This window comes from Polypterus senegalus, chromosome 13 (assembly GCF_016835505.1).
Source record: "Polypterus senegalus isolate Bchr_013 chromosome 13, ASM1683550v1, whole genome shotgun sequence".
NCBI classification, from domain to species: domain Eukaryota; kingdom Metazoa; phylum Chordata; class Cladistia; order Polypteriformes; family Polypteridae; genus Polypterus; species Polypterus senegalus.
In genome coordinates, this window is record NC_053166.1 from 121040262 (window position 1) to 121063093 (window position 22832).

The 22832-nt window shown below is 35.1% G+C and overlaps 1 protein-coding gene across 1 annotated transcript; it reads right to left on the reverse strand.

Moving 5' to 3' along the window:
- Nucleotides 1-852: 852 nt before the first annotated feature.
- puraa (purine-rich element binding protein Aa) lies at nt 853-19635 on the reverse strand. Its single transcript, XM_039774465.1, has 2 exons — nt 19446-19635; nt 853-2581 (listed from the first exon to the last, which is right to left on the reverse strand). Exon 2 carries the CDS (start codon nt 2496-2498, stop codon nt 1641-1643), a length of 858 nt encoding a protein of 285 aa, XP_039630399.1. The 5' UTR covers nt 2499-2581; nt 19446-19635; the 3' UTR covers nt 853-1640.
- Nucleotides 19636-22832: the final 3197 nt, after the last annotated feature.

Below are 22832 nucleotides of genomic sequence, written 5' to 3' on the forward strand. Positions count from 1 at the left end.
TTCATATTTCCATTTGTAGTCTACTTTGAGTCAGACTAGCCAATTTTATCTTGTTGTACCTCAGCTAAGCAGAGCATATTTCCTTGCCTTCCAGGTGACATTTCCCATGTTTACATGAAGGTGGATTCCTTGAAAGCCTATGGAAAATTCACATATATTCACTCAAGTGATTGCAAAAGCTAATCATTCTTTGGGTTTATTTTTATGTCTCTGTGTGTGTGTCTCTCTCTCCCTTTTCTGGTTAGTAATTATCCTGCTACTGCCATCATTTGTGCTACAAAAAAACAACCAGATACCCAAAACAGAGCATTCCAAAGAACTGAACCAGCATATAAACATGTACAGATTATAAGGCACCAGGTTGTCTAAATGTTCGGAGGATGCTCATGTACAGTACGCATGCAGCAGTTTTCTCACACGTGATACGACAATAAGAAATGGTTTATTTCTGTGTGAATGTCAATTTATTAAACCCACAAAAAACGTGGGAATATTTATACATTAAATACATGTGATTCACAAAATCATTATTATTAAACTTTTCAGTTAGCCATTTTTGCAACTGATTACCATGGTTTGTTATATATATGTATATACATACACATATACAAACACAAAATAGGTACAGGTTTTCATAAACGTTTCTACGAATGCACTTGCCTAGGAAACTGCTGCGTGCCAACACTGAACTTGCTATTCAGACATCAGAAACATTTAGGGTCTTACAGGTACATTTTCATACACAAGGCATAACAACAAGCTTACACAAGTTTTGCTTTTGTTTACTATTTACTGTTTTTTTGTTTGTTTGTTTGTTTTGCTTAAGTGTAAAAATCAAACAACTTAGCAATATTCATTTAAATGCCTTTTTAATAATTTTCTTCATGTTCACAGAAGTTCCACTGACCAGTACTTTTATCCGGATTTTTTTTTTTAAAATAAGTTTAAGGACCAGATGCAATGCATATTGTATAAAAAGAGAGCACTTTTCCTTGCATGAATTAACCTATGTACCTTACTCTACAGACTTCTGCATAACATTTAAACAAAGCTCAGACACACAGCATGCCTAGCCCTCATATATATATATATATATATACACATCTCTAATCACAGGTATAGAGGGTGTCAGATATACTATAATAACCTCCTTATGGTTTGAAATTTGGTAAGAAAATGAAAAAAATGAAAATATTATTTTTATATGTTTTAAAATATCTTTTTGTGCTAAAGTCAAATGTTAGCTCACATGTAAAGGACTCATTTTTCATATATTTCTGCAATATTATCTGACCATTGCAAACACTTTTTTAATAATAGCTTGAATGTGTACAAAAGTTCTCGGTTAATTAGGGAAATAAACACTCAGTTTTTATCATTTAATCAAGTAGGAAACACAGTTCATATATAATGTTATTACTTTGTTTTTAGCAGCTGCTTACTGTTTAAATGGTGGATAAGTGGACAACATCCAGCGATGGGTGCTAGCAAGTCTTAACTGTCAGTTTGTGGAGGATTGGTGGGTGGTGCTCCCTTGGAGTTAAACAGTTACAGTTTATTCTCTCTTTTTTTACAGTAACGTTTATTTTTTGTATTTTCCTCTTTTTGTTATTTTTTGTATTTTTGCTCTTCTACAGTTATCAATCTTCGTCCCCATCATCCCCATGGACTTCTTGCTGTTGTTGGAGCTCAGATGCCCTTTTCTCCTTCTGCTTCTCCTGGATTTTCTTCATCTCCTCGGAGTATTTACAGAAAGTGTTCCCAAATTTGGCCCATACTTTATAGGGGACAGTGATGGAATTGCGATAGGTGGGTTTCACCTCGCTCACTCTCATGAACACCCCATACTTATTGGAGCCCACATCGAAGAAGAACCGCTTGTTATCCACAGTCAAGGAGGTGCCCTCGGGCAACTCAGCGGGCTCCTCCTCCACCCCATAATCGTCGATCAGCTTTGCCAAGGCGTCGCGAAACTCAATGAGTCCCTGTGCAGGGAGGGCGATAGTTTGGCCCTGCGTGGAGCCTAAGCCGGGCCCCCGGTTTACGGTCTGGCGAATCCTCAGAAACCGACCTCTCTGGTTTTCCTTGAGATCCATATAGTATTTTCGGTTCTCCCGCACCAGAAACTCACTCTTTAGCGCCCGTCTGGGCTCGTCCTGGGCCATGTCCGGGTTGCTAGGCCCGAGCTGGGCATAGTGCTCGATAAAGTCCCCCAGGTAGTCGCGAAACTCCACGGCTACTGACATGGAGAGTGTGAGGCGGCTCTTGTTGCCCCCGGCCCCGACCTCGGCAATCTTCAGGAAGCGGCCCTTTGCATTCTGCTTCACGTCCAAATAGAAGCGCTTGTTCTGGATGTCGACCCGCTTGGAAGCAAGCTCCTGTGTCTCGTGCTGCAGTCCGGAAGCCGAGCCCACCCCTCCCGCCCCCGGGTGTAAGGAACCGGCGCCCGGGCCCGTAGCTGCTCCTCCTTGCTCGCTTCCACTGTCTCTGTCCGCCATGATGCTGCCTGCCTGCCTTCTCTCCCTCTGCCTGCCTGCTGCAACCCCACCGCCAGCCAGCCACGCCGTCGTTCTCGCGAGATCTGGAGACAGACACATACAACACAGACAAGGTATTACATTAGGGACATTCGAGGCACACAAACCCGCTCGGACAACTTTAACAATCCCCTGCTCTTTTCCCGTTAAACATTGAAAGTTCTCTCATTGGGCAAAATAAATAAATAAATACAGGGTTATTCACAAATTATCGCTTGTGCTTTATAAACATGAATGTTCTTCATTAACTATACTGTACCTATTACTTTGGTTATAATCTGTGAGATGTTCTTACTTAAAATTGCACTCTTGTTATTAAATTTAAAATAAATTCAACCAATATCATGATTATTCATAATTTAATCTGAAATCTCCTCAGAAATGAAAACATCAGACATCATTAAAACTGAGAATAGCTCCCCCATGTTACCAACAAATAAGGATATATCTTGTATTGCCTCCTGTGACATTTATCAGTAGTCTGCAATGAATCGATAAAATACAAATACACTTTGTCTAGATACAGATATCAGTTGGCATCCAGGTATATATCACCCGCCTTCCTCGCTAGAGAGTTTGCGATGATGAATATTTCACCCTTAGAGGGCCACAAGAAGCTAGCGGATACAAACGTTCCTGATAAGTGTTATTCTATCAAATGGGGGCACCCTTTAAAAAGTAACTGCTCAGAATCTTTACTTAATCTACCATTTTGCACAACATTGCATCCGTTTACCTTAAGAAGTATTAGAAGGTAAAGTCAAAGCTCTCAATAATCAACTGAAATTATAAGGTTACTTCAGTATTCTGAAATCGTTATCAGTAGATTAGTCTATCAAATAGGCCTATGTTATATTCGAAATAAGCTGAATTTCCAAGATCTTGCGAAGTACAGACAATGCATGCTGCATAATGTTTTTATTTATCTTACACTCGTGTAAGAGGGGGAAAAAAACTATGCATTGTCCATACAGGTGAAGGCTGATACGTATGTGTGCCCTATGACAAATTGATGCCCTGCCCAGAGTTGGTCTATGGGTTGTGCCTGATGCTGCTGTCCCCATGATTCAGAAACTGGATAGATTGATGGATAGGTAGTGAAGAGAGGTTTGATAAGCTTTATTGTACGGCTTTTATAAACTTGACGCATGCCAAATTATTCTCACAGTGTCACAACTCAAAACATTAACCTTAGCCTCTCGGAATAACAGCATTATATCCGGTTACTTACAGCTAAACTATTGATGAACGTACTGCCATTCTGCACACATTCTGCAACCTGCTAAATTAAAAAGTGCCGTAAATCAGGTATATGATGTTGTCCACATTTATGTAAAAAAAACCTTTCTACCTGTGTAAGCTTTAAAACTCATTCCCTCAAGATCCAAGTTACTGAGAAAAAGACCTAAATGCAACGGTGTTGATATATACATAGATTGCTTAGACAGATCGGATGTGGATTTGGAGGGTGCGGGGTTTGAGATCGTGCACTTATTTGGTAACGCTTTCAAAAACAAGAAAGATAAAAACATTCCTTTTTAATAAATTTAAAGGAATGTACAACAATTTAAATTTTAAAATATATATGTATACATATATATGTGTATACACACACACATATATACATATATATATATATATATATATACATATATATATATATATATATATACATATATATATATATATATATATATATATATATATATATATATATATACATACACACACACACACACACACACACACACACACACACACATACATACATACATACATACATATATATATACACACACACACACACACACACACACCGGTATATATATATCAAAACACTTGCGTAGGTAAAGTCTTTGCTTTTATTTAATGGATGTCAAGAACGCATCACTACATTGCTTTATGATTTAAAACGTTAATAAATTGTAAAAATACACTGGGGAAACTCATTAGGTTAATTAGAAGAACATAACCGCAAAAATATTCGGTATTACTCCAACAAACCTAAAACTGCAATATCGTTAAACCTATTTAATATATTGTGATTATAATTATGTAATTCCACATAAAACAAAATATAACATTTCCATCCATCTTATTTTCTTTGACTCAGTCTTTCATCTATATATCCATTAATTCATTTTCTCAAAACCACTTATTCCAGTTTAGGACACCGAGCATGTGACATCGAGCGCAAATCAGTCCGTTGCTCAAAAATTAAAATATGACCATTTTAAAATGTTATATGTCTCAGATATTAAATATGACCATGAAAAAGAAGTGAGAGAGAAACGGACGAAAGCAAAACACCGGAGTAACTCTAATGTGCCAAGCACAAAAAAAAAAATGTAGCGCAAATAAATTCGTTTGGACCAATGCGATAACATCTGAATTAATTTGTGGGTGGGACACTAAAAAACGTGCGGCTGACGAGTTAGAAAGTTAGATTCTACTCACTAGTTTCTTAACAACTCCTCCACACACTTGAGAATGTGATTCACTGACGTTTTGATTCAGACTAACGGAGTACAAGAAAGTGCAATGGAAATCTATCAAAGTTCTTATCCTAGGGTAACACGTACGAAATCCACCTCCTATCGATACTAAAATCTTACATAATATTCTCAGACACGATTGATCAAGGTTTTATGAGTTCAGAACTTTCCCGCCAGCACCAAACGCAATGCAGGAACCAAACTTACTCAATTTCTTCGTCATAAAACCATCGATAAACAAAAAAGGTTTGCCAAGTATTATTTCTTTGTTGCCCTACGCTATACTGAACTCCGACGGTGAACTGGATTGGTACGAAAATGGATGGGTGGATGACTTCGGTTATTTACTTTGGTTATGTAATTAATATTTCTATTATTACATAAATAGGCTAAAGTAATGTATTTTTTAAAAACTTTCTCTGTGAAATAACCTCGAGAAGGAAGTGTTCCCGCGAAGCTATGAAGTGCCACGTTTCCTTGAGCAAAATATTTCACATTACAGAATTATTTTACTGACAACAATTACAGACTCGAGTCTTTTGTGTTACTCATTTTGAATTTCATTCCGTTTTTTATGACAATTTTCATTGAAGTAAGGAAGACATTAAAACTTATACTTTTATTCAAAAACATATAAATGAAGAGTAAATGCATTACTTTAAATGGAAACTAAAATCAAAACCTCATTAATACGTAAATCCTAACTAGTTTCTTTAGACAATGAAGTGTATAATTAGTCTCGTTAAATGTAAAGTGTAAATGTATAGCATCTAAAAAAAGTGTAAGTCGTTTTTAGCCAATAGGTTTTCTTTCATGTAAAACAAATTAATCATTTATTAACAAGCAAAATGCTACGGATATTTTGAATCTAAACAATGTATTAAATACTGCTAAGAACACTAACTCTCCGACGATAAATAAAGCTCTTGAGAACATCAAATATGTATAAAACTGGGATAGATTAAATAAAACGTTTTATTATTAAGTGTATTTAATCATTACAATAAATAACGTTTTATATGATTATTCTTTCTCAGACTAACGTTTATTATCGTTCAGCGTCCTAATTTAAATAATGCATTGCTCGATTTTTAATTTTATAATCGCCTATAATAAATAATTACTAATAAAATTACCGTACAAATCGTGTAAACAGAAGACACTACAACACGTCTGAAAACTCCGTTTGCCGTTAATACATAGTAAAATTCTAAAGCCTGTTTTTAGAATGGCCCATCTTTTTTTAAATACCAGATCAAACAGCGCTAAGATTTAATCATATTTGCCTTAGATTTTAAATGAAAAAGAGAACAAAGAAAAAAAAAACTACCGGTTAAACTTTTAAAATATGTTACCGCAAAACCTTTACAGAACTCAATTTACAGATGGCTAATTACGCCGACTAAGCCAGTAATTTATAAATATTAATAGCTATCTAAACTGAATATATAGAAGAAATACTCAGGATTGAATAAAAGTATACAACAAATGCACTTAATTGGACTATCGTACACAAAGTTACTCGTTCAAAGAACAATCTGTTAGATACCATTTTTCTTAATGTTCTTTTGAATTAACCTGCATGCTGCAATAAAAAAGAAACTCTTCTGATCATGCACTAGAATGTTATACTTGTCAGTCAGTTCCCTATATGTTTGTTTACACATATAAATAATATTACATCTAAATGTGTTAAATGTATGTTGATTCAAGGTCGTGGTGTTATGCAATTCCTATAAAGTATAGCCAAAAAAAAGTTTTATTTTCATATAAAAGTTTGTTGAATCAGAAACAGTCTTAAATGTTTTAAACTACATATATTTGTATTATTTTATTGAAAAAAAGTATTGTTTTAGTAGTTATTACCGCTAGTTTTTAAACAAAATTATGTACACTTATCAGTTTGTTTCATCCCACAAAAAAAGAAAGACACACATGAAATGCAGAAAACTCATAATCGGTACTATTAATTATATTTAAAATGGTTCAGACGGAATGTGTATCAAGATCGTATTAACTTTGCATATGCAGTTCAAAGGATGCCATCATAATCTGTATATAAAAGGTTAAGTAAAGTACAAAATAACTGATTTTTTTCATATTCAAAAAATGAATCCTTGGTGTTTGCCTATACTGAAATGAAATACATTCGATTCTGTATATTACTAACGAACAAAGATTACCAAAAAAAAAGATAATTTTAGCAAACATTGTTGAATTTGTCTAAAGTATTCGAGTTCAATAAATGACCAGTCAGCTGAAGTCCCATAACGACATACATAAATAAATAAACAATTAATGAATAAATAACCTGAATGAAGTTTTTTGATGCAAATATTATCCTGAGAAACACTTTTGAGGCAAAACAGCAGATATACGCTGATTACAAGCTCTTCTCATCAAACACATACGATAATTTAATAGGTGGTAATAATTTAGTTGCAAAAAGATAGAAACTAATTTTTATACCACATAGGATGCCTGTCTAAATTTGCACATTCCTAGCATGTTTATTCACAATGTATATTTGTATTTGTATAAAGAACTGTTAAGAAAAGAAAAAGGCTGACTACATATTATGTAAAACAAATAATGAATCGCGTTCCCGCACCATTTTCTTTAGTTTTAGTAAACGTCATTCACAATAAACTCAAACTAATATTTATATAAGTAATCTGTTGATCTTTTAAGACAAACTAGTGTTCAATAAAAAAAAATACTAACCCCCTCCCTCAAAGCGGATGACATCGGCTTCTTTTATACGCACCCAACTGAATTAACGGATAACTTGACACATATTGCCCTCTTTTGTTTAAAATTAATCTTAAATTGAAGGTCATTAACCATAGTAATACATAGACGATCTGAAAAAAATGTTACAGCGATGGCCAACTTGAAATAAGTTGCATTAATTGATAAAACTTACTTATAAAAGGTTTTGCCTCAACACTTTGAAATGGTGTTTATTACATTTCAGGTGATAAGCAATTCAAGTGTTATGCACTATATAAGGCGATGTGAACCATATAATCATTACTGGTCATTATTATTATTATTATTATTATTAACTAATAATTAGATAAGAGGTCATATTCCCATTTATGCTGCCTTAACAATACACTAGGATTTGTTTATTAGCGAAATTAGTCTCCCGTATTAGAAAATTCGAGAAATCCCTTGTACCTTCCATTATGTTGTATTATTTACATTCGAAATCTATTACACAACTATTTTCACAATCTTTTTTTTTTTCAAATTCTTATTCTTAATCGCTTTTCTTCATCAACACATTCTTTGCTCTTTTAAAAGGTGTGTTATGTAGCAGAATTCAGAAAGCACTATATCGAGCACATAGACGTTTTACACACCCTTAATTGACACGTTTTACTTCTTAATTCATGCTTTCCTGTACATTCACAAGATGAACCAAAATTGACTCCTTAGTTTCTTATACGCTATTAAATATTATATCTTCTCAATCTTTACAACTTCACTGTATTGTAATTTTGATGTTTTCGAAAGTGATACCACTTCACTGTGAGATTTTTCACCACATGAAAATAACAGCAAGCAAACTACTGCAAACCCCAGTAATTTATTGTAAAATAAACATTTAAAAATCTCTCACAGTGTAAAACTTGCAGTAGTCGAGAACACAGGTTTGTTGACTATAAGTTTCTTTCCCACCGACCAAAAGTTGTACTAAGATTAAGTACATAATACTGTACAGTATATGGAAACCTACGCAGAACTAGTTATCTTCAGGTGCGTGGGGTGAAAGTTTTTTTTTTAATTGTATCAATACAAATGTTAACGTAGTCAAAACTAAATTCAAGGGTTAAAAAATAAATCTTTTTGTCCCCATGAGAAGGAAAGGTTGCCTTTGCGATGCAGGGTGTGCGACAGATTTCATTCCAAATCGTTTATTTTCAGCTAAAAACTCGACCTCCACGATACCCAGCATTTCTAACCCAGTACGGTAATTTAAACATGCTTAACTATTTTTTTTTTTGTTAAAATACCTGTACATTTAAGCTTTTCTTTTCTTGTGTTGCTATTAAATACCCTTACACAATGTGTGCTGATGCAGCTGACATGATGCGGGAAGCACTGCAAATATGTGTGTGTGTGTGTGTAATATTATCTGCAGAAAACATTTTCAAAAAAGATAACACTCACTCATAAGGGGAGTTTGAATACTTCAATAATCTCATGTTGAACATCAGCACTTTAAAAAACACTTGTAAAGTAAAAGGAACGCGCTTCTCTAGCATCTGGATTTCAACTTATTGTTTAGATTTTATTTCATGTGGTAGTTAGCAAAGCTGTTGATGAGATGTTAGCTTTCATTTAATGACTTTAAAATAGAACTTTTATAAGCCCAGAGTGGTGTACATTATCATTTAGTGTAAGTCCTTCCAATATCCAGAAAAATTGTCAGAAATACCCAATAAAGGAACCAATATCGTCTTGTTTTATACATAATGAATTTCAGCTATATAAATACTCTACTATACTTCTTTCATTTATAAGCATATAGGTGTTGGTAATACAATTTTGCATAATCCGTTTTAGAGACTTCTGCACACCATTGAGAACTTAAACCTTTACCAAGAAGCAACATCTATAATTATGTAACGATAATTATAATCATACTGCTAATAATAGTAATCTTAATGGCACACAACTGAAGCTGAAGTGCAAAAAACAAAAGATTCTTAAGGCTTTCAGCATTCTTCAATACCGAGGTATTGCTCGATGACACTGATACGGAGTATCGTTTTCAAAGAAATCTCATTGTGGAATGATAACACAATTGCGACCAAAAACTGACCAAGGCTTAACCAGACAAATTATAAAAAACGTAATGGGGCAAACAGGAAATAAAACTTTACTACTGCAAACTGGCATTCTGTGTACGAGATTTTATTTGGTGAAAAATAAAAGTGAAAGCCTTTTCTGTCAAAAGCAACACGCAAGATCTTCTAATTCAAAATTTTCACCAGTTTTTTTCAACACTTTCAGAAGATTTTTATAGATCCTGTATATATAAAGGATGAGAAATGTATTTTAGGCTGCTCGTATTTCATGTCAAATTCAAACGGAAACACTTTTTCTATATTCTCAGAAATATAAATCAGTCTATATATTTTTTGAAAACATCTACCCACTCATTTTCTGTCCCACTTTCAGTGTCTTAAACAGAAGCAACATAAATGTCTCTGTATGTAAATACGCAAATAACAACAATTAAATTAAACAATATTTAACCGGCAGTAAATTGGCAAAAATATAAATGACATTAATATTGAAGGGCGCAATGACGCCTGAAGACATTCCGAATAACATTACAAGTGTTGTGGCCTGAGAACATGTTCAATTCACTTGGAATGTCATTCATACATTCAATCTATTGTCTGAAACAGCTTCTTACATTAAAGCATTAGTGTCGCCATAAGTAAGGCCTGTCACTAGACAAGATGCCAGTTCTTTACGGACCACGTTCATTTACACAAAACGATTCTCTTCTACATAACAGTCATTGAAAGAGTTAAGTTTGCTTTCGTCTTTTCTGTTAGCAGGCTCTTTTTATTATTATTATTATTATTATTATTATTATACTCTTCATTTATTTTATTTTGGAATTCCTGATCCTGAGCTGAAATAACCGATTTCAGTTCTAAATGAATATCATACATAATTTCATACAGGCAGTATCATATAATTTACACGGCATTGCAGGTTCAATCCTCTCCTCTGACCAAGCTTGAGCAAGTCTTTTATCTCTCGTGTGCAAATTAAAAACGTACTGTAGCTCTGTGCTTGTAATGTGTCTTGGTGTGACATTTCACTGAATAAAGGCGCAGGGGGTAAGGATTTCCACTTTAAATCTTAAGGCTGTGGATTCAAATCCCGCTGCTACAGCACTGTAGCGATATGAGCAAGTCACTGCACCTTCCTAATGGTCGAACTTGAAAAAACAAGATAAATGTAACCAAATTGGACAAATTAAACAAATTGTATAAAGGCATCAGCCAATCAAGTATAGAAAGCACTATAAAGTATTTAAATGTTTCATTTCTGTGAACATATTTAGTGGTGTTGTCAGGAATGTATTCGCCTTTTACTACAGTTTGAATGTTTTACCTGCGGTGGGTTGGCGCTCTGCCCGGGGTTTGTTTCCTGCCTTGCGCCCTGTGTTGGCTGGGATTGGCTCCAGCAGACCTCCGTGACCCTGTAGTTAGGATATAGCGGGTTGGAAAATGGATGGATGGATGGAGGAATGTTTTACATTGTATTTGCAAAAGCCTGCAGCGCTCTTACTTAGCTAAATGAAGTTTCATATGCGGATAACTGAAAGTCTTTTCAGTATGTGAGGTCAACTACAATTTCAGGTGGAAATGCTGGAGGGACAGAGAAGAACATGTAAAGTGACATATTTCTTTAAGTTTACCCGTCATCTGTTTTCTTAAACGTCGCCTATTTATTTACTTATTTAATTGTTTGTTTATATTCGCAAAAAAATTCAGCATGTTTCAATTGTATCTTAATTTCGATTCTTAAACATATTCTCATTGTCACCAGTCATTTCGTTTTAATGCGGATAACTGAGTCTGGAGCAAGGATTACACTCAACCGCCCGTACGCTTCCCTTCGAAGATGTTGCAGAACAACACCGAACACTACAGAGGAAAAATAAAAAGTAGCGACTGAAAAAAGTTCCCTGTAAAATGTGAAGCATCCAGCAACCCCGTCTTGCTTTCGAATGCGAATTAAAGCATAGAAATCCATTCTGCATTCTTAACTTAATCGCAGACTCACCCTCCGACCCTCCTCTGGCATACACGTCAAAGGAGAAAGAGAAACATGCAAACCGCGCCCATCCAGGTATCGTAACCTCGACAGGAGTTTCCTTCTTAAATCTGGCCTTTAGGGAAGAGAAGACAGGGAGTCGGACGATACCTTGATACTTCGTGCACTGTATCTCACTCATGCCTCATAAAATAAACGTAGTATTATGCACATAGTTGAAATCAAAGCTACTCGTACACCGAAGAAATTCACAGTATAAATCGATCTCGAGATGGTTTTACTTTAAAAACTAAAATTTCGGGCAAACTGTTATTTATAGCGGATCACTAAGCCTACTTTACTATAGATTCATTCTTTTTTATGTATGGATAAAAACTGAACTTCATCCTCCTTGAGTTTAATCGTTACAGGACTGCTAAACATTTTCGACGTTGTTAACAAATACCAAATGACCATATGGCATGAGAGCCAGTTTTACAATTTCAGATTCGTCAATGAAGTAAATGCTCCACAACAGCAAATATATTAAAGGTAGTATAAAAAGAATCATGGTTTCTGAAGGCAGCATCTTAGTGTAAGACTGTCAAAATCTATCCATCCATCCACCTATTTTCCTAACCTATTTATGCTGGGCAGATTTGTGGGGCATCTGGGGCCTATCCTATGCAACCATAGGGTGCAAGGCAGCAGGAACAACACCTGGGCAAGGCGCCAGTCCATCATCGGGTGTGAGACAAAATGTATTCCCGAAAGCTGAGTGAATTCTGAGAATACTAGATGCAGATAGATTGTAGTTCAGGGATACACGGAGTACTTCTCTAAAAGGAGTTACTCCTTTCAGAATTAATTACACCAACGAAAAGAGCTTGTGAAAACCTTTGTAGCTTTCTATTTACTCAATACACATGCAGACTGCCTTGAGTATAAACAAGTGAATCTGTAGTGAGAAGAAGTTGGCAGGGTTGAGACACTAGAAGAGACAGAGTGGTGCTTCAGAGCAATGCCATAGGGAAAACATTTGGTCTCCAAAATAACTATCAAGGTGAAGTTTCCTGAAAGATTTATTTAGATGCTCCACAGGCCTTGCATAACAGATTTGTGAGATATCACTGCATGGGTTCCTGGTTTTCAAAGGACTCTTAATGAGTCCAATATCAGTCTAGTTCAGGTTTTCTAGATCTGTTAGTGTATAGGATACACTAAAGCCCCAAAATGCAATTTAACATGCAAAATGAAATGGTTGCTTGTCAATCAATGGTTCTATGAGGAACCACACAGCCTATTGAGTGCCATTTTAGAACCATTTTAAGAGTGTAAAGCTTCTGATTTGTTTACGGTCAGATAAATCCTAAAACATCTATGGTGCATATACAGAAGACAACATTGAAAAACACATATATGATGAAAATATTAAGAGAAATCAGTAAAGTATATGTAATGGAAAATATCCAATCTCTAAAGCTTGGGTCAGTTCTGCTCTTAAGCCCATTATATTTTCAGCTCCCCTCGACCTAGAATAGGATAAAACGATTTAAGAACACAGGTAGATATTTATAGTAAGTAAACTAATTGACTTTTTTATACTTACATGCATTATTATTTCAATCCACATAAATTGCTACTAACATCTCACCCCCTAAAGGCTTTTAATTATTGTTCTACAACAAAACCAGAATGCTGCCTGCATTTACACAGACTGAGTAGAGCTGAAAACAATACACATGTAAAGCAACAAAAGAGAAACAGAAAACTGAGCATAAATATTATATATAAATGGATGAGTGAACTGTGCTTGATGAAGAAAATGTTTTAAACTGCACCATGTTCTAATTTAATGTGACAGGGTCAGTTACAAACAAGTTCTAAAGCACCTTTAATATTATTTTGAAAATATACATCCATCAATTTTCTAGTACACGAAGAAACAACTGCATCTTTATGAATCTAAATATTACCAATTACTAAGCTTCATTTTATGCAATATCTTTGTATAGCTGAACACCATCCCAATACATTTTGGTACAATTGTTTTGATTTATTCTTCAGAAGCACAAGCATGTTAAGTGACTTGGTTAATACTACTATAGGCCACAGGGGAAGAATGAACCCAAACTTTTGCTATTTAGAATACAGTATTTTAATTACAACACCACACAACATTCAATATATTATTACTATAGTCATCCATCATTTAATTGATCCCACTCATTCCAATTTAGGGTCCTGGGGAGCCACATGTGTAAATAGTAGCAATTAAGTTAGAAAGAAGTTATTATAGTAAATTCACCTGGTTTTAAAGACAAAAATAAATTGATCTCTTTGATTAAATTTTGTTGTGTTAATGAGCGTGCCTCAGAGGAGCTAGTTTTTGCCTTGTACACCCTTAAAAATAAAAGTGTGGAAGTGCTAAAGGGGGACCATTTTTGATTCCCAAGAGACCTATCTACTTGAAATTTCCAGAAATACCAATGGCTCATGATTCTACCTCCAATAACACAGGCTAAGTCCAGGTTTTCCTAATCTGTGTTTTGCAGCCTACAGTATATTAAAGATTTGATTTAATTTTTTTCCTATATAATAGGAAGTTGTTCCAAACTCAGAAAAAACATCTTTAAATGAAAAGAACGCATCCCATAATTAAATATTTCTTTGTCAAGCAGTGGTTCTAACCACAGAGCCCAGTAAAGAACCATCATTTTTAATAGTGTATACAGTACTACGTACATTCCCTTGGGATGGCATTTTACTAAACATACTACATAGAATGCAATCTGTAAGTATATGGATATAAACATATAACAAATACTGGCGACCTCTCGGACCACTACAGTTTGCGCCCTTTAAAAAGTCTGATAAACTGAGAAAGGGTGAACTTTCGAGGCATTGGTCGCGGTATTTACATTAAAATAGTTACATTTCAAGAGTGCAAGATTATTTATTCCTCGAGCTTTCTTCGCAGTGCTCGTTTCACAGTGCTGCCAGCAGGGTTGTCTGATGTTCAGGTTTTTCACCATATTTAAAACGGTTCCGCGGGTAAAAATATCAATTTGGCGGGGTGCGTTTATTCTTTCGTGGTTAGGGGCGATTTTGCAAATGCATTATCAAACCCATCGTCTTACACCTCACGCTCTAAAACAACATACACCCCACCACACACCGGTGGTCAATGGTCGATGCTATAAAATTGCTGTAGAAAGACCAATGAGGATTGATGGCATATACATCAATGCGCTCAAAACTACAAAGGGCAAGGGGGAGATCAAACTCGCTCTTCAACTTAATTTTGTGTATTTTGGTCATTCAGAAAATCGTCATTCATTGAGCTGGCATCTAGCGCCATTAGACGGTTTTTGAGCATCAGTTGTTCTGGGAATTCCTGGCAATCCTGGCTGTGAGAGCAAGTTGGTATTTAATAAACCAGTGTTTCTCAAACTCGGTCCTGGGGTCCCACTGTGGCTGTAGGTTTTTGTTCCAACCAGCTTAAGTTTTTAATTGGACTCCTAGGCTAATTAACTGGATTGTTATTTCTGAAGTTCTGTGTTTTGAGAACAATACAGAACTTAGAAAACTAAGTTTGGTTATATATATATATATATATATATATATATATATATATATATATATATATATATATATATATATATATATATATATATATATATATATATATATATGTACCAAGCATTTTGTTTTGTTTCTAACAATATTTTTATCTTGCTTTTCATTCTACCTTTCCAGGTGTTCTAATTGTTTAATTAATCCATTATTTACTAATTAGTGTGTTTGACACTAAAGTAGTTGCTGCCTTTGATTAGTTAGTGTTGTTTACCCGGGTGTCTGCTCTGCTTGTTTTTAATTGTTATTAATAAGATAAAATGAAGGGGGGAAACTGCACTGAGAAAGGGCAAAATATAATGAAATCAAAAGGAGTTACAGTAAGTATTTAAATCTATAGCAAAAGCAGGAATATTTCTATATGTCTCAGAAATGTAAAAATCATGTGATTTTCTGAATGTAGAATAAGAGAAAAAAATACCAGATAATTAAATGAGGTCAGTGTTATTGGTGTTGTCACTGATTAGGAATCTGGTTGGAACAACAACCTGCAGTCACAGTGGGTCACCAGGACCGAGTCTGTGAAGCACTGTATAATAGGCCAATGAAACATATGATATCTTTATTCTTTAATATTGCTATTACATAATCATACTTTTAAACTAATAACTTGTAATTTGCATATACTGTAGTCTTTAAATGTGTCACCCCATGATGTTCACTGGCCTTATCTGGCAAACCCATTAAAAATCTTCTTCAGGGGCCCCCTTTATTGTATTTACTGTTACGTTGGTGGCTCTGAGGCTATAGGGATCTGCACTGGCAATCAGAAGGTTGCCGGTTCAAATCCTGTAAATGCCAAAAGGGACTCTGCTCTGCTGGGCCCTTGAGCAAGACCCTTCACCTACAATTGCTGAGCACTTTGAGTAATGAGAAAAGTGCTATATAAATGCAAATAATTATTAATTATAAGAATTATTATTATTATTGAAAACAAAAAATATAAAGAGCCTGCAAATGTGAAATGCTCTGCTTTTATTAATTTTTTAGGTGCACAATCATATCTCTTTGGATATAGAAGATCAGAAACACTTAACAGAGACTCAAACTGCCATCCTATGGGGTGAAAATGATGATGTAGTTAACATCTACATGCTTTCTTAACCTGTTTAACCCAGTAATGGGTTGATATAAGCCAAGTAAATAAATAATAATGTGTGTTCGACACACACCTATTGGTTTACAATGTATGTATGTTAAATAATGTTCCTATTCCTTCTTATTTTCAACTCTTCTTTGTCTTGCTTTATGACATGTCATTTAAGTTTAATATTGTGCTGTGTAGTTGTAGTCGGAATAAGAGCCACAAAATACAGTCATGCCAATGCGTCTTATCTCCTCCAGAGTTGGCGAGAAGATATCATGGGTTTGGTGCTAAGTAGAATGTGAATTGAGTTTTACAGAAAGCTTCTCGGCAGTATATATGTCCTTCCTGACCGGTGGTAATGCATTGGAGAAACATGCCTAGCATACTATTAAAAAAAAAAAAAAAAACATATATTGTTATAGGTACAGAAGTAGTAAGGACACTAAACACATTCAAGCTTGCGCTAATCCCATGAAGGCATGTAGAATACTTGTGCCAAAGGCAAGGGGGCTAAAGAAAAAAGAGGAAAGCAATCTGTCACTATCTATCTATCTAGGTTGTAATTGCAATGAAATAAACTGTATTGCATGCTATTCATTTCTTTTGTTAAACAAAATGCACACATGTTTGATATACAACACTTCAATTACAAACAGGTTACTTTTATGCTGCACAAGATCAACATCGGAAGACAAAGGAACAGTTTTAGGCCTAAATGTGTCACTTAGGTTTTTTCGTGTGCATATTTTTGTTTTTAACTATACATAAGAAAATGTGTTTATACGTTCTTATGCTGAAATGGTAATAGAATACATTTATAATGTTAATAGTAAATTTCAGTTGGCAAATGTGAAAATAATATTGTTAAACAATTCATTCCCTGCCTGCAGATATCTGTAATGTAATTTCCGTTTAAAAATGTTATTTCTACAAATAAATCAGGGGTGCTCAATTCAGATCCTGGAGGGCTATTCTGGTTGTTGGTTTTCATTCCTGCCACTTTCTTCATCAGTGACTAATTTCTGTTGTTAATTCAATTCTTTTCTCTTCATTTTAATTGACATATTTTTCAAGACTCGTCCTCTGAAGTGATTATTTTTTCCTTAAATAGCAGCCACACAAAAGTGAAATGTGAAGTGAGCAAACAGATGATCACTTATACCCGGTGACTCAGACCACAATCAGTTTCACTCCAGCAAGCTCCTTAATTAGGTGATTCTTGTTGTCAATGAAACACCTTATTTAATTTCATGGCTTGTTGCTGCTCTCATTCTGCCACAGCAGGTATTTCCAAAACTGTTGATTTTCTTTTTTCTAAGATCACTGTCAAAATGTTTTCTGGATTTGAGCAGACCGACATTACTAAGACATTCACCTTTTTATTTTCAGATATTGTGTGATTGACAGGTTAGCTGGTCATGTATTGGCTTTTTTTAACCTCATTATTGTTTGGCTGTTAATTAAGGAAAATAAAAGTAATTTAACATTCTGAGTCTTAAATTGCAAGTCAATTACAATTAAGACAAAAGAAGTACACTAGCAGCAAAAAATGGTCACCAATTAAAACATTTTTAGAAACAAAACCCTGCATCCCGGCAAATGAACACTTAACATGAAGAATTCTATAAACACTTCTAATTTATAAAATTTGCTAGTAATTTTCTGATAATTAATTGTGTATGTGAATGATGTATATTGCAGTTTGTCTTCCCAAATGACATGTGACGCTGCAATTTATATAATGCATTGTATGCAATACAGAGTCATTGATTATATGGATGCAACAGACATTGAGGCTCTCTGTTGATAAAGTGTTGCTAGAAACCCAGAGAAGAGGAGGTTTAATTATATTTTTTAAAAAGTTAAGTTTCTTATTAGATTGCTTTCATTTGTTTCATGTATCAGCATTGTAAGATATTCAGCTAAATTGCGTTTAAAATACACATATGATTCAATTCACAAAGAATTACAATCTACAGAATACTATGACTAGTGTATTAAGTAAAACAGCTTATTTCATATATTGCATTAAAAAATTTAACAACCTGAAATTGCTTCTAATTTACCCTTGAGCTTCTGTTAACTTGGTCACATGGATACTATAACCTGCTGGGCAAGATTCCTGTTGTTGCAGTAAGGTGGCAGTATGTTACAAAAACTAGTACAAAAACTATAAACCTTGAAATTGACATTATAATTCCCTGGGCCAACTCAGTGTGACCCCAGTAAGTCACTTAATCCACCTGTGCTAAATGTACAAACAGTACAAATATGTAACTGTAGCTGTAAAGTACCAAGAAAAAAGTGTTTGCTACAGAAAACAGCTATATAAAATAAAGCCTATGGGGGAATATTTTGCTTTGCTAAATATTTCAGTAAAGGCTTGCCCCCCTTTTCACATTTTTTACATCTTATCAATAAACCAAACTTTATAGCACTGTTTAATCATTAGCAACACCATAGCTATACAGTACATGGTAGTAGTTGCTTAGTGTGAGTTACATATCTTTAATGTGTATACTGAAGTTTGTTTTTAAGCAAATAACATATTTATGCATTTTCCTAAAAAAAAAATTACTTCCAAGATGGTGTTTGCTGGGTAATTTGCAAACCATTTTCTAAAATTAAAAAAAAACTTTCATTTCGTCAAATGTACAGTTTTTTCTTTAACACTTCTGACAAAATGTTCATATCACTCATTTAACCTAGCCTGAAAGCACCAAGCAGATTGATAACAGCTACTTCTGTGACCATGCAATGCATTTACATCCTGTTGTCCTAAGTTGACCCAGCACTACTCATACATCTGTATTTAAACACATAGGGTTATAAACGTCTGACGTTCTTGGTGACTGTCTAATTGAAATAAACGAATGCGTGGAACTGAAAAAACCTTACCCTGCTGAATTTCGGTTTGTAGGCTGAGGCAGGTTCAGCAGTGGCTCTAGCTTCTGTTGACGCGAGCACAGACGAAGGAAGAAGTAATGCAGCTGTGAGAAGGCCCGATCCCAGACTGCCGCTAGCACACAGTCTGGAGGTTCCTCCGCTCTTGGAGATGGAAAGAAACAGCGAGTCGTGGCATCACGACGGCCGCACGCAAGGAAGAGAGAAAATACTGCGCTGTGCGTGAGGTCTCCCGACGTCACCGCGTACCATTCACAGGGGTTTCTTGTCAGTCCTGCGGCTATGGCTTCATATAGGCAGCAGCAAGTACTTGCAGATGAAAAAGCTTTAGACGAGCAAACGAAGGCAGCCTTTGTGGTGTCTAACGCAGTTTTTAATATACAAGCAAAGGAGAGATCGACGAAGGCAGCGTACACAATTACGCCGGGCTGACGCAGCCAGGAAGAGAAAGAAGTCGCCCGAGCCTTGTCCTGGTCGCCTTTGCACGGAGCAGAGCCGGAGGACTAAACCCAAATATTATAGTGCCAGCCAGTGCGTTGCGCCGAAATACTGAAGTCTATTTCAAAATGCATGCTGATAGTCTTACAGGTATATCCAGATGGGTAAGCGTAGTTGGATTGCGTGTAAACCACCTTACGAAATGTAATAAATATACATAATTTCTACCCTGTTTTAGACGTTTGGCACCAGGATAATGCGAAAATAAACGCGCTTTATAAGTATAACCCGCAAAAAATAACTAACATTGTTAACTGTAAGTGGATGTTGCGCGCGGTGATGTAATTGTCAGCTCGGCCATTTTCTCACAGCACTGTATCCAGCGCAGTCTCGGTGCGCCGGAGCCAATACCTTTCATACTAACGACTAAAACTCGTGCTGAATGGCGGCATGTTGAATATTGTTTAGTCAGGCTGCCTCATAGCCTCTGGTGACTGGATTCAAATTTTTGTCACTATGTGTTTTTTTTTTTAAACCCATTTCTTTCTCAGTACCCGAAGCGATACAGAGTGGGTGATTTGCCGATTCAAAAGTGGTCAAGTATGTAAGAGCCTGAGTGAGTGCACGACTGTGGCCAACGATGGACCTCGCCAAGTTAAGTTCCTCTCTTATGCCGCAAGACACAAAATAGGCTCTGGCATCTCGTAGACCGTGGATAGGAGGATTCAAAAACACGAATACATGAACGACTGGGTTCTTCCTGAACTTGAACGTCATTATGGAAATTTGTAGACGAAGAACTATACTGGCATCGACTCCAGTCCTTAAATGTCTTCTTATTCCGTATATTTCTGTCTCAGTGGCAGTTAGAGAAGAAAATACTCACAATGTGCCCCACGAAGGTAACGTTTCTCATTTCTTATTCAGAGGTAATTCCCAATAAGGTGGTTGGTAATTCAGTGCATTTATGTAATGTAAGGGAACATTACAGCCCCTGCAAGATGCAAATATCAACCCGAAGCTGATTGTACCTGTTACTTAAAAAAACAAAAGCTATGGTGTGTTCAATAGGGTAACACGAGTATGTGGCTAATGTACTGATAATTTAACTGCATGTCACAGGATAATTAGAAAAGTGCAACATACAGATATATATATATATATATATATATATATATATATATATATATATATATATATATCTATATCTATATCATATTGTAAGGCTTTTGCTACCACTGTAATATTGCTCTGGCGAATTTTCTGTGTGGAATACAATAATAGGTAAATAAATACGAATAGACCATGAGTAGATGACACAAATCTAATTATTAACATGTGTACTATTGTTCAAATTAATATAACAATGTAATTTAAAAAGACAATGCATATGATTCAACCAGTTAAAATACTTTTGTTGTACATATACATTCATTTAAATCATTTAGCTACACCAACAATATTTGTGTAATCCACACCAGTTAAACACCTATACACTTTCCATAGTCAAATTTTATTTCAGAACTTGAATAAAACATTTACTCACATTCATTTTTAATACAATAACAGAATGGTTTTACATTATAAGAAGTAATATTTTAGGAGGCATTTTTTCCCCATAAACATTCAAGATTATCTGATTGTTGGGGCATGTGTGATTGTTGATCAGTTTTTTTTTTTTTTTTCCTGCACTATACCCTATGGACTCTGGCCCCAGTGTGTTTAGTGGGTTTGAAGATGTAGAATTAAATTAATATTTAAAGATTAGCATGGGATTTAAAAAAAAAATGGAATTCAAAAATGTCCATGGGAATAAATTGTAATCTAGTGGATAAATTTCTTTAGTGATGAAATTCTAGTTCTTACTATTTCACAGAATTTTCACAACAACGTTATGCGAGTTTAATAACACAACGCCTAGTTTACATGTTTTTAGGTTCTGATAATCTATGAAACTCCTTCTACCATTAAAGCTGTACAATTTTAAAAGCTTGTATTGGAATATCAGGTTAATATTCTCTTAGTTCAGCAGACTTTTTCTCCAACACCTTACACCACAGTGAATAAGTTAGGTGTACTTTAGAATGAAGTTTATTGAGGAAAGCACTATCTCCGCATAGGTAATGTCATTTAGTGTTTTGCTCACATCTGTCTTTCCAATCTAAACCTCTCACAGCAGTATTGGAGAAATTTCAAATGTTAGAGAGGTGAGTAAAAATATTTTCAATTGAGAAAAGTACTGTGACTGATATATGTATTGTTTCCTCACACCTGCAGGGACCTGGGTTCAAATCTTGACTTTGTCATCATTTGTAGGTATACTTTGCATGTTAAGTGTGGCCCAATGGCTTGTCTCTGTGCTCTGGATTTCTATTACATCTCAAATATATTATTGATATGTTAAACAGTGACTCTTATTTGGCTTTTTATAGTTGAAAGTGGGTGTGTATGATTTTGCCCTTTGATGGAAAAGCATCCAGTCCAGGTATGGTTCTTAACTTGTGCTTGATGTTTCCTGTATAAAGTTTAGCAGTCTGTGACACTGAAGGTTCTGAAAGAAATTATGTATGTCTGTATATATCAAATTTCCATGCCTGATAGCACTTGGAGGACACATGCTAGCAACACATACAGGTTGCTGCACCTAACAACAAGCATATAATTATTTCAATTTAATTATAAATTAAGTGCTGTAGGGCATCAATAGAAATTAAGGGGATGTTCATTTAAAAAAGAAGTCTTGAAACACTGTTTCACAAAATGCGTTTTGGAAATCTGGAACAAGTTACCAAGTCTTGAGGAATTTGAATTAGATGTTGAGACAGCTAAGCTAGAAACTAGCCAAACAAGTCTGAAGGACTGAATATCTCTCCTCATCTCTCAGACTTCTTATATTCTTATGCACTTGCTCACTTAGTTCTAATTAATAAACTTCACAACAAA